This window comes from Cheilinus undulatus, linkage group 9, assembly GCF_018320785.1.
Source record: "Cheilinus undulatus linkage group 9, ASM1832078v1, whole genome shotgun sequence".
Taxonomy (NCBI): domain Eukaryota; kingdom Metazoa; phylum Chordata; class Actinopteri; order Labriformes; family Labridae; genus Cheilinus; species Cheilinus undulatus.
Window position 1 is genome coordinate 20,289,630 of NC_054873.1, and position 16,486 is coordinate 20,306,115.

A 16,486-nucleotide genomic window follows, 5' to 3' on the forward strand; every position below is an offset into this window, starting at 1 on the left:
CACTCAGTTATTTTTGCACCAAAGGTGGTTTTCTTTGATGACACATAAAAATTCCAGAAAATGATCCTAATAGTCACGTCACACCCTGTGCCCAAACTTTCTGAGTAGATAAGGATGTAGAGGAGTGTGATGGTTGATCAAATGGATCAATGGTCTGTGCTGAATGGCTATAGCTGGGTAAGAGGTGGAGGTTTGACATGAGAGCTCTGCTCAGTCCCAGAGATTCACACTGCTGCTGCAGCTGGACGTCTGCTAGTGTTATCAGTGATACATGGAGAAAAATCACAAAAACATGAGGCAACGATGCGCACTCAAACATGGAATACTTAAGGAATTTCTGGCAGAATTCCTGGGGACATTTGTTTTGGTTGTGAGTACAAATTTGTTTCTTTTGTTTGAAGTTTGAAATCTTGCTATAGGCTTAAAGTCTACATTTTACATCCCTACGTATAGACATATGTTATGATGTTATGTTAACAAAGAGACTGAAGAGATGTAGGTTAAAATTTGATGTTCTTTTTCCTATCTGTTGATCAGTTGTTTGGCTGTGGCTCCGTCGCTCAGACCGTCCTAAGTCGAAATGCTCTGGGCGAACCTCTCACCATCCACATTGGATTCTCTGTTGGACTCATGATGGCAGCGTATGTGGCCGGTGGAGTGTCAGGTAGATAAATTATGTTAATGTGGCTATTTTCACTTCTGCATCTGATTATTCCTACTCAAGTTACATCCATGAGCCACAGTGATTTATTGTGTCAATACTCCTTTCAAGCATTTCAAGCATTCATTTCGCTGATTGCCAATTATGTTACTGTTTTCCCATCCCTTCTTTGCAGCTCTTCATTTTCACTCTTAACTCCACTGCAACTCTTCATTGCAGTGGAGTTACAGAAAGGGTCTGATAAGAATGATGTTTGTATCAAATGAGGATTTTTGAAACTCTTTTTTCTTAATATCCCCATTAATCCTGTTAGTTTTTAGAAGAATATGTATGACGAGGCTAATTAACTATATGCATTCTACAAAGAAGGATGGGAAGTTTAGGCAAGCTTAGTTATAGTGTCTCATACAAAAGGCCATTTGAAGTGCTTTACAGAGTTTAAAACAAAGTGTTTACAACATTTTGAACACAAAAAGATGAAAATAAGACATTAATAAATGAAACATGTTAAAATAAGATCAAGAATGACCTAAAATATCCTAAAATTGTTTTGTATTGGTATGTAGGCTGACAGTTCAGAACATTTTCTACATTCCAAAGGAGAGGAGGCAGTAGAAATGGTTCAGTATTACAAAAAGCAAAACGTATGATATACAGTACAATTACTTCAATTTGAGTTTTATTTAACTGTCATCCCATCCATATCCTTGTAAAATATATACAGTGTTGTTTAGGATCAGTAAATTAAATGTGGAAAAAAGGTCCTACATCACACTTAAATAAAAGCATTTCCCAAAATTTAAAATGAGAAAAATGCTAAAAGAGATCTGTGTTATGTTTAAAAAAGAACTTCAATTTGTCCAAGAAGTAAAATGAGGCAATCAAAAAAAAAATCAAATGCCTTACAGAGATAATTCAAAAGACAGTGTTTAAGTGGATTGCATCACGCTGTAAGACTGAACAGTAAACAGTGGTTAGAAAATAAGTTAATTTAAAAATCCAAAATGGCTTCTTCAGCTCTTATTTAGTTTTGAGTGAACAGTATTATATATAATTATTTGAAAATCCTCCCTAAATCAGCACAGTTTTTGGGCATTAGACACTTGTGCACCATGATTGAAGTTACCCTCTCAGTTAGACAACTGACTTCAACATAGCAGAGATGATGAACTGAACTCTATGGATGAACACTTTCTGGGTTAAAGAGCACCTTTCAGTCTTTGTACATGTAGTCCATCAAATTAGCTTAATTGCATGATTGGCTGATTATTCAAAATAGAATATGTGAAAGACGGAAGATATTTGACCTTGAGTTATAAAATTTTATTTTCAATTGCAGGAATTGTGGCTGTGACTGATCAATCATAGGAAACCCATTCTAACCATAAAGTCTGTTTTCCATGACATAGGTTTCATTAACTAAATCCTTGCACTCCTTTAGTGCATGTGCACATTTCTCTTGTGTTCAAACCTGATTTTAGATAGCTGCACTAGCTTACGATTATTTCATTAATGGGGCACAACATACTACATATAATCAACTACTGAAATCAGTGCAGGCTATGTTATTTGCAGATGTGGTTTTCAACAAGGAAGATACAGATGTTCAACTGGTGGTTTTGTGCATAAAGATCTGTTTTTCCCTATGAAATCTAAGTATTACAATTGGATGAATGAGAGTTAAAGCTCCTGTGAGGAATGTTTAGTGTGCAAAGATTTTAGAGCCCCCTGTTGACATGAAAAGGTAGTGCTTTCTGATGGAAAATATCCTGCTTTCTTCACTTGTAACGCTCATGTTAAGGTTTTGCTGTGAAAATTAGAGCTCAGACATGACCTGCACCTACCCTGCAGCAGTAGTTAGAAACATCAAAAATAACAATATTAGGTCTAGGTGATGATGGTTTTGTTTGCTTTTTAAAGCCATAAAGAGCAGATTTCATACTACTAAGTAACAAGTTGAAAACTCCTTACAAGGGTTTCAAAAAGGATGTTTTGAGATCATTTTTCTCCAGTGGCATCCTGTTGTTAAAGTTGTTTGTTTGCTCTGTTTAATCTACTGTTAAGCTCTGCAGACTCCCCACATTAAAATCATTCATAGTTAAGACAAACAAACAGTGCCTGAACACATAAACATCCTGACACAGCATGCCTGTGTGTGTTATAATGAAATGTTAACTCCTAAAGATTTCAGCTTGTAATAATATAACTTTATGACCTCATGTCCAGCCATGTGCTTCATCCACGGCTCCAGAGTCAGCAGGAACGTGCCAACTCTCCGTCCACATCCAATGAGTGTATACAGAGCATTGATTTGTTAGCGCAAGTGCACAGCCGCTCCAGGGTCGTACATAACCCTGGGCGTTAAATGTCCTGCAAACTGCATTGATCACAGGCTGAGCTTATGTGTCTGTGTTGGAGAGCAGACTGAGTCCATATAACACAGCAGCTTCTTCCACTTTTACATGAAAGTCATTTCAAATCCCAGGAAGATTCTCTATGTTTTTAAAAAGATGGTAGCATGAGACGAGAGCACAGCTGGATGAAAAAGCGGGAAGAGAACAACGCTGCTTTTGTTTTTGTTTGAATTTCTAATAAGTGACCAGTATTCTGCTGCTTTTATTGTGAAAATACATAACAAAACCCCAGCACCGCCCCAGGCTCTGTTCCCCTTCTGCTGCCCCTCGTAAATGTGACACCCTCACTAATGACGGAGAGGATATCATGCCAGACATCCCCACCCACGGCACCCCTCCTTTGCTTTTCATGCTTTGTCCTCTGTCCCAGGGGGCCACGTGAACCCTGCTGTGTCTCTGGCCATGGTGATTCTTGGAAAACTGAAGATCTGGAAGTTTCCCTTCTACGTCATTGCTCAGTTTCTTGGTGCTTTTGCTGGAGCTGCTGCAGTCTTTGGATTGTACTATGGTAAAACAAAACCCTAAAGTTTAACCCAAGACACTGATTTAAAGTCTTAACAGCTGGTAACGATCTAAGTTTGTTTTCTCGGCAGACAGAGAACTAAGAGTGTCATCTTTCAGCTGTCAGAGTTTAAAAAAAAACATCTTTATGTTCTTCAGTTTGAGATAAAATCAATCCTCTCACATCTCTCTTTTTCCTCCTCACAGATGCTTTCATGGACTTCACCAGTGGGATTTTGTCCGTGACAGGAATCAATGCAACAGGTCATATTTTTGCCTCTTACCCTGCGAGACACCTGTCAGTCCTTGGCGGTTTTATTGATCAGGTGAGCTCTGCTGGCTGTGAACCGATGACCTTCCCCTCCATTGTTCACCTCCACACCCATTCAGGACTTTAAATTGTGGCAATTGCAGCTAATGCAGAATTGATTGCCCTGTTTAGTGGGACAGACACCCCCTCTTTGGCTCAGTTTTGGGTCTAATGACCCATTTCCTGCCATTCTCTAGGAGGTCAGATCTATACCTAACACCACTTTCCGTCTTTTAAGTGGGTGCAGTGATGCAAAAATAACATGTATGCTTAATTTAAACTTTTCAGAATCACATCGAGTGAAACACTGAGATAAGATTCTTTAACAGGATTGCTCTAAAGCTCCTGTGAAGAGTTTTTATCTGTGTATGAAACATTCTGAAATTCACTAAGTCAAATGGAACCACTGACATACATATTTTTATGTTTATATTAGAATTATTCTCAATCTTAGTTTTCCCTGCTGAGGGGCAGGTGTCAGATAAGGTGATTATTGGCCCCTGTAGGAACGTGTTTTCTGAGGGTCTGGAAGCTAACGTAGCTAGGCTGGCTACAAAGTTACCATAGCTACAGTGCTTAACAAATTTATTAGACCACCTGTCATATTTGTCTCACAGACCATCCAGCATCAGGAAGTGCTTTAATGCGGACTTTTTCATTTTCAGTACCAGTGGTGTATTAACCATTGCAGAAACATAAAAACTGATTTTATTAATTACCAATGCTGCTAATTTAGGGCAGCTGTGGCATAAACCTTACTTTGGTTAGGGTTAGGGTGGTCTAATGAATTTGTTAAGCACTGTACATTGGCCAAACCTTAGCATTATGCAAGGTTTAAAAAACTAAGTTAATGCTAACATACCTACAGGAACTATGTAGATAACATAGCTATGTAGCAAACATAACTAAGATAGCTTTAGCAAACATAGCATAATTAGCATCGCTAACTAGCTTCTTAAGCTCTACCTACATAGCTTTTTTCTCACATGAATAAAATATGAGGTTTGTAAAACTGTAAAAGTGTGCAGACTTAAGCTCCAGTATCTACGTAGCTTTCAAAGCTGACATAGCTGCATTAGCTTTGTTAGCTTTAGCCAAAGCAACATTGGTTGCATTAGAATGTTTTCATGGAGGACAGCTTTTTTCCGGTTAGCAGACTGTTTAGTTGGCTTTATTTAACGTTTTGTAATCAGGTTCTGCAAGTCAGGTTTTTCTATTTCAACCTTTGGTATCCTTACCCTTACCCTAACCAAACTGAAAGTTAAATCCAATTTTGATTTTAAGTTTCACATGTATTTCCGCTCTGACAGATAACGGTCTACAAGGGGGGTGTCGCCGGTCCCCCTTTCAGAAGAAGGGCTAGGATGGTTCCTATGACAGTGTGACTTGTATGAATTTGATACCTAATGGCCTCAGCCTTTTAGCTCCATATTCTAATAGTTTATTCATGAGTCCGTGTAGATATTTGTGCTAAGTTTGAGGGGTGAACATGAGAAATGTATAATTTCATCCCTGAACCAGTGTGAAGCAAAGTGTGAAGAAATCCCTTGTGGTGTTCTTGAGATATCAATTTCACAAGCAAGCAATGGACATGAGGCCAAATGACCTTTGACCTCTGACCTCAGCAATGTAATTAGTTCATCTTTGAGTCAGAGTTGTTGTTTGTGCAAATTTTGGAAACAATCCCTCAAAGCATTCTTGAGATATAACTTTCACAAGCAAGGGCTGAACACAAGGCCTATTGAACTTGACCTTTGACCTCTGACCTCCAGAATCAAATCAGTTTATCTTGAGGTAAAAACTGGACATTTGTGCAGAATGTGAAGAAAATGCCTTGTAGTTTTCTTGAGATATCACACTCACAGGAATGGCCCAGTTGGATGGATAGACGAGGCATGAAAGGATTTAAAGGCGCGTTAAAGGGATAACACGCTGAATGATTATTGAGAAAATGTTTTCTTGTGTGATTATCTTGTGCCCAACACAGTTTTACCACTTTGCAGATGAACTATGCATAAATTATTTAAGCTTAAAGCTTGTGTGAGGACTTTATAGCTTTTTATATAACAAACTTAAATTACTGATGCTGATTTATCTCCTAAAAGAGACCATTACCAAAAAGACTGATTATTATGTATAGTAATTTTGAATAACTGCAACTAATGTCACAGGGAAGGTGTTACATCACACAGTTTACAGTATGCTTTATTCCCCAAAGAAAACAATCACAATGAATCATGGTAAACACCACTCACCTTTATAAAGCAAAGATATAAAAATGACTGCTTTGTCCACAGACAGGAGCAAAAAACAACACAAATCAAAGGTCCTCCACAGGAGCTAGAAATGCATTGCCAGTGATGTGGATGGTGTACCCTTTTCTCTGTAGTGCATCAAACATGTGATGTTTTAACTCCTGCAGGTGGTGGGGACAGGCATGCTGGTGCTGTGCATCCTTGCTATCATTGACGGAGGGAACATTGGAGCTCCTAAAGGCGTGGAGCCGCTGGCTATCGGTTTGATCATCATGGCCATTGGTGTGTCCATGGGGCTGAACTGTGGGTACCCCCTGAACCCCGCCAGAGACCTGGGACCCCGACTGTTCACAGCTGTAGCAGGATGGGGGATGGAGGTGTTCAGGTAACTCCATGGGACAAGAAAGTACATTGGGAGTCATTTTCCCCTTAAGGTTAATTGTGTAACTAAGGCGATTAAACCATTTTTACATGAATGGCTCTCTGGGGTGATAGTATTAAAAAAGAAAAATGAGAAATATATGGAAATGTTAAGGCCAAGTTTTAGTAACATAATGGTAACAGTTAATCAATCAATCTTCATTAAATTCACAAGGTTTTTATTTTTTTCAGTATTACACCTTAGATTTTGTTTGATGAGCGTTATTACAGCCTTGGATATGTCAAGTATGGGTAAACTTTATTATCCTCAACACTTTATTCATTTTTTTATTGTTTAAGGCACATATCACAAGAAGTTATGGATGAGTCCAATAGAAACTGGGACAACTGAACTCATATCTCCTCGATTTACATATTGGTATCATGTACAGTCACATGCATAAGCTTCACCATGGGGCTAGCTTGACACATCTCAACACACGTGTCCCTTGGCAGCAAGATGGCATCTCTTTTTTCTGGGCTGTTCCAGCCCTGACAATATGCCCAGAGAGCACTGGTGGTTTTCAAGCCCTTGGGACATCCACAGCACAACCAGGGGCTCATGGCAACCCTGCTACCCACCTGGACAGTGCCCTTGGTCAGGCTTACTTGCCACATCCACACTTTACTCTGCCCTAAAGGTGTACCTTTGCATTTTTTCCCCAAAAGATGCAAGGACAACCAGAGCACGACTGGGGTTGTGTCAATCCTGCTTGCCCGAGTATGCCCTCAGGTAGCTTATTTGTCACATCTATGCCTTACTTTAGCTTCGATTTTTGACCCAAACATGCCTAAAAGTTCACCAAAGCACTGTACCTGTGACAAGATTTTAGCAGTCTGTATTCAAGAGACAATTTTAAGCAAGGATAGCTTTGGCCTTCTTTAAAGCTCTGGCTTAATATAGGAGGGACAGTGCTTTAAAGTTTGTCTCTGCAGTTTAACAACCCTTTTTTAAAATCTTGATGGTTTTGATCCGGGCAAAGAATCAGCCCAGGAAAAATGGCCAAAAGTCTATGGATGTAATACTTTCATGGAAGTTTTTGACAGTGGATGTTTTTGTCTTTCATAACTTCAAAGGTTATTAAATTTGTACAGTGTATTTTTGACTCATTTGAAAATTAAAATCATACTTTTAAAATTCATCAAGAAAAAACCTGTTATAATTAGATTATTTGTAGCAAAAATGATTGCAAAACAAAGTCAAAAACGGCTTGTTTGCAGATATCAGCTCTCTGACACCCCCTCTTGCAGACCACAGACGCCTCCTCTGTCAGGACAGAAGTACACATTAAAACTTTCATACTAAAATCGGATTAAACTTCTTGTTTTGGTTAAGGTAAGGATTAGAATTCCAAAGATTATATATTAAAAATCTGACCCGCACAACCTATCAAAATGTTAATAAAGCCAACTGAACAGGCAAAAACAGGGGGAAAAAAAGCTTAGGTATTGTAGGTAACTTAGCTATGTTTGCTACGTAGCTCTGTTACCTATGTAGCTCATGTAGCTATGTTAGCATTAATTACATTTGCTGTTGTAACACTAAGGTTTGGCTTACATACTAATGTGAACTACCTAGCTAGCCAACCTACATTAGTTTTAGTTAAAGCTAATGTAGCTAATGTGAGCCACTGTTTGCATCACTACTTCTAGAACAGGTCTATACACACGTTAATCCCTCATAAGGCGTCTGACCTTTTTTTCTGTTTTATTTATGAAATATTTCTTAGTCTGTTATGTTTGCAGTGTGGTTATTTCATGATGTAACAATCAGACTTTGTTAATGATTAAAGGTGCATTTAAAAAATACATTCTTAAACAGAAAATATGTCCTTTCTGGCTGATGGAGGCTATCTCTCACAGCAGTGGTCTGCAAGATAGGGCATCTGAGAGCTGCGTCTGCAGCCAGACCCAAGACCCCTCTCCTTATTTGGACAAAAAAATATATATAAACAAATCAGATAATTAGAAAAAGTATTTTTGTGCATTTTTTTTATCAGAATTGGAGGTAGCTGTAGTTCAGTGGTAGAGTCCATCATCATCTCACCCCTGGAGGGTCCAGGGTTTGATCCCCAGCTCTTGCATGCCGTTAGCAAGATATTGAATCCCAAATTACTCCTTCTGCCAATAAGGAGAAAGTAAACTAAGGCTTGAAACACAAAGGGGCCAACAGTACATAAGAAAAGGCTGTCACACAAGATAGAGAGTGAAAGACAAGATACCAAGCTGGATTGAAAAACACCCAATAAAACATGCAAACAATGAAAAATGAACTCAAATATGCAAAAGGGGCTGAACGCGCCTGCCACACAGAAGAAAAGATGGAAAGACAGGAAAGCCTACCCAGCAGTGGGCTGTGGAACTAACTGTCCCCACAACTACCAAAATAAACTAAACAAATGAAAATAAAAAGCCAGAAAAAGGGAAATTTCTAGACATGCATGTGGACTAAAGTGGAGAAGAAGAAAAGACTGTGAGAGAGTAAAGATTACAGACCACATTCAGGTTTAAGCAGAGAGAGGAGGAAGGCCAGAGAGCCAAGGAGAGAAAGGACAGGCCAGACCAGGCCGCATGTAACATTTAGGATTAGTTAAAACTGACAGACACTTAATAAAGTATCCTCCACCATCAGGGTGTACATGTTGTTTATGCAGATCTTCTCAGACCTGACTTCCTGCCATGGTCTGTGCTGTTATATAACATCACATGCCGTGGACTGATGTGATCGATGTTTGTGAATGATCCACTGATGAAGTTAGTGAAGTACAGCGGCCTCAGTGACAGCTGCATGTGTCACTGACAGAGATGCATTGAACTCTTTCCTTTGTTGTGTTTTTCACTCGCAGCACCGGAGAGTACTGGTGGTGGATCCCTGTGGCCGGGCCTATGGTGGGGGGCGTTCTGGCAGCCGTCATCTACTACCTCCTCATTGAGTTGCACCACCACCGCCCCCACCAGGATGAGCCGGAAAAGCCCAAGGCGGAGGAAGAGGAGGAGGATGAAGAGGATGAAGAGGAGGATGATGACAGCAGTCTGAAGGATAAATATGAGATGATCACCATGAATTAAAAAAATGACTTTCAACGCCGATGCAGTTGAAATATTTAAAGGTCAATCAGGTCAATAACATAAGCACAGCATCTGTCTGTGAGGACAGTTTAACATAAGGGATCATGTAGAATGAGCTGTTGTTATCACAGATGGAATGGTGCAAAACTGGCCAATCAGAATCAAGTATTTAACACAGCTGTGTCATAGTAATTTGTCACAGACTGTATTAAACACTAAAGTCTGATTAGCCAGTTACACAGAGCAGTTGTCTGCTTTTCCTTAAGAGATCCCTGTTGTTTAAGAGGAACACACTGTTGAAACACTGATGACTGATAACTGGCCAATCAGAATCAAGTATTTAATACAGCTGTGTGATAACTTATAATTCTTCTTTAACTGACTTAATTCTTCTCTGTCATGGTGGCAATAAAAAATTCAAAGTTGAAAACAAAAAAATACGTTAAAAATAGCATGTTAGATGGAGAAACTGCGGCTAAGTTAGCACTCTAGCTGATGTCTGTGCTGTCAATGTATTTGTTAAATGATGACCCAATGATTCAAAAAGTATGTTTGGTTCTGTTTCATAAGTACAGATGCCCTCAGATGACACTCATCCATGCATGTTTTTTAACTTCTGTGATAACAAGTACATTGTAGTTTTAGATTTCTACTTGTTTTCTCAAATCATGAGATAACAAAGCTGGTTTTCCACGATAATAAATTAACCTGAGTAATTTTCCAGAAGATCTCAACAGATTACCTCATTATCACAGAGAACCAGCATTGCTATCTAGAGTCTAGAGATAATTGATTCCAGATCTTGAGAAAACAACTAAAATGTAATCGTTCTCATGGAAAACAAAGCAAATACAATGAATGCATGTCCATTTAGGGCTTCCATACATGAACACATGGATATCTCAGACCTGTGTGCTTCACATTGTTAAGACTTTCTACATTAACAGTGTAAATACTGTATTATAAATATAACATAACATCCCTGTCTCTCTAGATGTATTTTTATGAGAACACTTTGGACTGAAATAATAGTTAACCTGCTCCTTTAAGATTTGTCCCTCATGTCTTTTGCCATATTATTCTTTTTTGTTTTTACTTTGATATTTCTCTTTTGCAAACCTCTTATTCATTATTAAAATTTGTATTTTACTGAATGTTGTTTTAACTATATTAAAGTTTATATAAATATGAATTTTATGTGAGATATTTGACTCGATTGCATCAATTTTGATTATCATCAAACATGAGCAGGAAGTTAGTGATTGTAATTTGTCTGTGGGAGTTACTCCTATCTCAAAAAATTTGAATGTCATGTAAAAGTTACTTTTTCCTGATTTAATTTAAAAAGTGAAACTTCCATAAATCTTAGATTCATCCTATTCAAAGTGACATATTTCATGACTTTTTTGTTTTAATATGATGATTATGGCTTACAGCTCATAAAATCCACTGTTCAGATATCAGAATATCAGAAGATTAAAAACACAAACCAGAATAATCATTCAATAATCAGGGCTCCATTTATACAAATTACTGCATCTATGTGACGTGGCATGGAGCTAATCAGTCTGTGGCACTGCTGGGGTGTTATGAAGCCCAAAGTGCTCTCTCATCTTCCTCTTGAGATTTTCCCAGAGATTCTCAGACCAGTTGTCCAGCACAGTAATCCCATGGTCAGCAAACCAGTTTCTCATAGTTATGGCCTCACTGTGGGCAGGTGCTAACCTTGCAAAGCAGATGGATACGCCCGTTTCCATATTTCTCACTGGCGAATCCATCTTGCAAAGCTCCCGTCTGAACAGTTTCGGCCCGGTTAGAAAGTGACAGGACCAATCAGAGATGATGGGCAGTGCTTTCGGGCGTGGCGGAGTTGTGACGTAAGCAAGCAGCAACAAGAGGCTGGTGCAGAACCTGGCTACATTTTTAGTTAAAAGAAGAACAAAGAACAGCTGTGAGTTATTTTCTTTTCAAAAACGACAAAAGTCGTGTACTGACATGTCTACAGTCGCCATAGTTCGTGTTATGCAGTTCTCTGGAGTTTACTCCTTGGTAGCGGCTATGTCACGTGTTGTTTCTCTGATTGGCCCGTAAAGATGTGACAGACAGAATGCTCATCCAATCACCTTCTGAGTTTTTTTCAAAGGCTCTGCCCTTTCCCAAAAGCTGTGTGAGAGGTTTTCACACATCCATCTGGCGTGTCAGGTTAGGCAGGTGCAGAGTCCTGCTGTAATAGGAAACCAGCATATCCTTAAAGCTCAACAGATGGAAGCATGAAGGGCTTTAAAATCTCATAGTAGACGGATGACACTGTTGACTCTGGCCTTGATAAATCACAGTGGACCAACATCCATCAATGACATGACACCTCAAACCATCACTGACAGTGGAAACTGAAAACAATGGGCTTCAAGCACTTTGGATTCTGTGCTTCTCTGATCTTCCTCCAGACTCTGGGACCTTGATTTTCAAAATGGAATGCATTTAGTTTTATCTGAAAACAGGACTGCTGAGTAAGAGTCCAGTTCTTTTTCTCCTTTGTAAGACATCTATGACGTCATGGCACCTTGCAGTCCCTCTCTGTTTGAATTTATGCATTGCTAGTCACATTGTGATTTTATCATGGCATACAGTTCAGCACAGAATTGCTTCACTGTTTTTTCCATCCATATTATAAGGCTACTGGACTATGACACTTGTGCAAGAAGCACAAGTTGTTGGCTGCAGGGCCTGAGTATCTGACACCAGCCTGGGGGGGGGTCAAAGAACACATCCCATTATTGTTCATGTATGTTTGTGTCATGCATACATTGCATGATTGAATTCATGGAGCACATAGAGGAAAATCCATTTGGATAGACTGACCCTCTGCTGAGTAATATAAAGGTGTGTTTGAGTCAGCTGTCACCTAAAGGCTGGATCTGAATGAGACAGAAGAAGGCTACTGTGCTGACTCATACCAATCTGAAGGAAAAACACTAGAACTCAAAAAGGAACAGTTGTCTGAGGACATTCCTCTTTGTCTGTGTGAAATCAAAAGGACACCTTCAAAATAATTCCATATGAGGAATGTTGTTATGAATCCCTTTGTTCCCTATAGATCTTTTGGGTTTAAGGGAAGGAAAAATAAGGTTTAAACATAACAATGAACCCTCCACACCCCTACTCAACAGCAGATAATATTTCATACAAGTTAAGTCTACAGCAGATCATGAGGCAGGGTTGTAGGTAAATAAAGTATTTTAGTTTTTACAGAAATGATGTTGCAAAACAAAGATGAGTGAGCTGGCTGGTGGCAGGCAGAAGCAATGACAGGGAGTAGGAGACAATGCAAGAGAGGAAGACAACAAGGTATTAAATTAGTGAAAATGGGAAAATCACTTGTGAAAAACACACTTAATCAGAAGTTGAGAGAGTCACGTGACCACCCGTGAAGCTGAGGGAATACTCTGGCATCTGAAGGCTCAACACGAGGCTGAAAAGAGGAGATCTCCGTTGACAAAAGTTTGTCTGCAGCCGTGACTGCCCAGTGCTCCTGCCCTCCCCTTCCAGCCAGCAATGAGAGGGAGAAAAAAGCACATAAAGAAAGAACACTGGACATCAACCATGACAACAGCACTATTATCTTTATTTAGAATTTCCTGAATTGAAGAGTGACTAAAAAGACAGGCTTATCTAAAATCCTGAGAGATCAAACCACTTTTCAAGCAAAAAAAAAAAAAAAAAAAGAACCATGATTATCCAAATCTTCGTCGAGATCCTTTAGTCCTCAAAACTGAAGAGGCCTTTTGAAGCAGAGATGAAACACCTTCAAGAACTTCCAGTTCCTCAAGTCCTCTTGACAAAGATTTGAATGACCATGATCTGGATGAATGAGAATCTAAATGGACAAGAAGCTTTCTAAAGATGATGAAGTTACATGATGAGATCATTTGACTTTAAGATAAAGCTAGTAGCGCTATCATTGCTTCCTGTGTGTTTCCATTCTTTACATTCAGGCTGCAGGGTCAGCTGCTCTTTGGAGCGTTGTGTCAGCTCGCTCTCACCCCAGTCTGAAGGCCAATGCTACTTTTACAATCATGCTCTTTCACTGTTACTGCACAGAGACAAAAGGTGCTCCTCACTTATCCACTGTGACATCAGCTCCTTGCACAGAGCTGGATCTCTAAATGCAGAGCAGGGTTTGTGCTATTGTCTTCTCTGATAGCACATTGTTTGAGCCACAGAGTGAAATCAGCTGGAAGAAAAGTGAGATAAAATACACTGCAGCAACAATTTTAGCATTACAAACTGAAATGCAACTCCATGTCTGTATTATGTAGGAAATATTGAATTCAAACTCCTGTGGTGGGTGACTCTACTGGTTCATGTCACAGCCTGCGAGTGCAGCTTAGGATCCGTATTGAAAATCAATAGCAGACCACATTGCATTGCATGTGCTAAAGCGTGCTTTCAGGTTCTGACATACACTTTTCCTATGGTTGTTACATCATCAAACACTCACAATGGAGGAAAAGTTCATTGATAAGTGAAGGCATGATGAAAGAGGAGCTGCATGTGGTGCTGATGATGGTCACTTTTCTTCAACAGCAGCTGCTCCCTCTGCTGTGGACGCTTCTCTACTGCAACTCAGCTGTTTACAGGAATGAGACGCTCAACAAGGTGTGGTATACAAGCCAGTCTGTGTGTTTGAAATTCTGCTAAAGTTTGATAGGGGGACAAGGAGAACTTCATTAAGTTTTTTTAAGCTGTAAAAGAGAGAACATACACTATATGGACAAAATTATTCAGAAGCCTGGCCATTACACCAGAAGGGACTGTAATGACATATTCAAATACATGTACTTTGATATGGAGTTGCCCCTCCCTTCTGGTTTTTTAGATTTTTTGTGGAAATTTGTGCCTTTTCATTCTGTACAGCATTTATGAGGTCAGGCACTGATGTTGGACGAGAAGGCCTGGCTTACAACCTTCATTCCAGTTCATCCCAAGATGCACGATGGGTGGATCAAAATCATCAAACCATTTCTTCAAAGTCCCTGCTTTGGACACTGGGCACAGCCATGTTGGAATAGAAAAGGGTCTTCTCCAAACTGTTGCCACAATGTTAGAAACAAAGCAAAATGTTTTGGGTTGTTGAAGCATTAAGATTGTCCTTCACTGGGCATAAGGGGCCTAGCCCAAACCCTGAAAAACAGCCCCATACCATTACCCCTCCTCTACCAAACATCAAAGTTTGCTAAATGCAGTCAGGCAGGTGATATTCTCCTGGCTTTCGCCAAACCCAGACTTGCCCTAAATAAACTCTTTCAACGCTAATCAAATCCATCAAACAAAAATAAAAATAATTTATGTTGCAGATTTTTTATTGTTTCAAGTAAGAACTGTAGCCCAGCAACTGAAGATTTTACTTAAACTTGTTACAGTAACCAAGGGGGGAGGGGCTCCACAAAGGTTGATTTTCAGTAGCTCTTCTCTTCTGTTTATAATATTCAAATGGAATCAGTGGATTTTTTTTTTCCCTTCTTTTTTTTGCTACCAGTGTTCATTGCACAACAACGGTTTACCTTGACCTCTGTATACCTCCCATGTACAGTTGCAAGAAAAACTATGTGAACCCTTTGGGATTTCTTGGATTTCTGCATAAATTGGTCATAAAATGTGTTCTGATCTTCATCTAACTCACAATAGACAAACACAGTCTGCTTAAACTAATACTGCACAAAAAAATAAATGTTTTCATGTTTTTATTGAACAAAACATGTAAACATTCGCGGAGCAGGGTGGAAAAAGTATGTGAACCCCTAGGCTAATGACTTCTCCAAGAGCTAATTGGAGCCAGGAGTCAGCCAACCTGGAGTCCAATCAATGTGATGAGATTGGATGTGTTGGTTAAAGCTGCCCTGCCCTATAAAAAACACACACCAGTTTTGAATTTGCTGTTGTCAAGAAGCATTGCCTGATGTGAACCATGCCTGGCACAAAAGAGCTCTCAGAAGACCTACGATCAAGAATTGACTTGCATGAAGATGGAAAGGGTTACAAAAGTATCTCTAAAAGCCTTGATGTTCATGTGTCCACGGTAAGACAGTCTACAAATGGAGAAAGTTCGGCACTGTTGCTACTCTCCCCAGGTGTGGTCGTCCTGTAAAGATGACTGCAAGAGCACAGCGCAGAATGCTCAATGAGGTGAAGAAGAATCCTAGAGTGTCAGCTAAAGACTTACAGAAATCTCTGGCACATGCTAACATTTGTGTTGACAAATCTACCATAAGTAAAACATGAAACAAGAATGGAGTTCATGGGAGGACACCAAGGAGGAAGCCACTGCTGTCCAAAAAAACATTGCTGCATGTTTGAAGTTTGCAAAAGAGCACCTGGATGTTCCACAGCACTATTGGCAAAATATTCTGTGGACAGATGAAACCAAAATTGAGTTGTTTGGAAGGAACACACAACGCTATGTGTGGAAAAAAAAGGGACAGCACACCAACATCAAAACCTCATCCCAACTGTGAAATATGGTGGAGGGGCCATCATGGTTTGGGGCTGCTTTGCTGCCTCAGGGCCTGGACGGATTGCTGTCATTGATGGAAAAATGAATTCCCCGGTTTATCAAGACATTTTGCAGGAAAACTTAATACCATCTGTCCTCCAACTGAAGCTCAGCAGAGGATGGGCGATGCAACAGGACAACGACACAAAGCATAGAAGTAAATCAACAACAGAATGGCTTCAACAGAAGAAAATACGCCTTCTGGAGTGGCCCAGTCAAAGTCCTGACCTCAACCCGATTGAGATGCTATGGCATGACCTCAAGAGAGCGATTCACACCAGACATCCCAAGAATATTGCTCAA

At 39.7% G+C, this 16,486-nt stretch overlaps 1 protein-coding gene across 1 annotated transcript; it reads left to right on the forward strand.

Moving 5' to 3' along the window:
• The first annotated feature begins 244 nt into the window (after positions 1–244).
• On the forward strand, positions 245–10,666 carry LOC121515084 (aquaporin-9-like). Its single transcript, XM_041795666.1, has 6 exons — positions 245–370; positions 538–664; positions 3,446–3,583; positions 3,784–3,902; positions 6,309–6,526; positions 9,408–10,666. The coding sequence occupies exons 1-6, from the start codon at positions 272–274 to the stop codon at positions 9,628–9,630; spliced, it is 924 nt and encodes a 307-aa protein (XP_041651600.1). The 5' UTR covers positions 245–271; the 3' UTR covers positions 9,631–10,666.
• Positions 10,667–16,486: the final 5,820 nt, after the last annotated feature.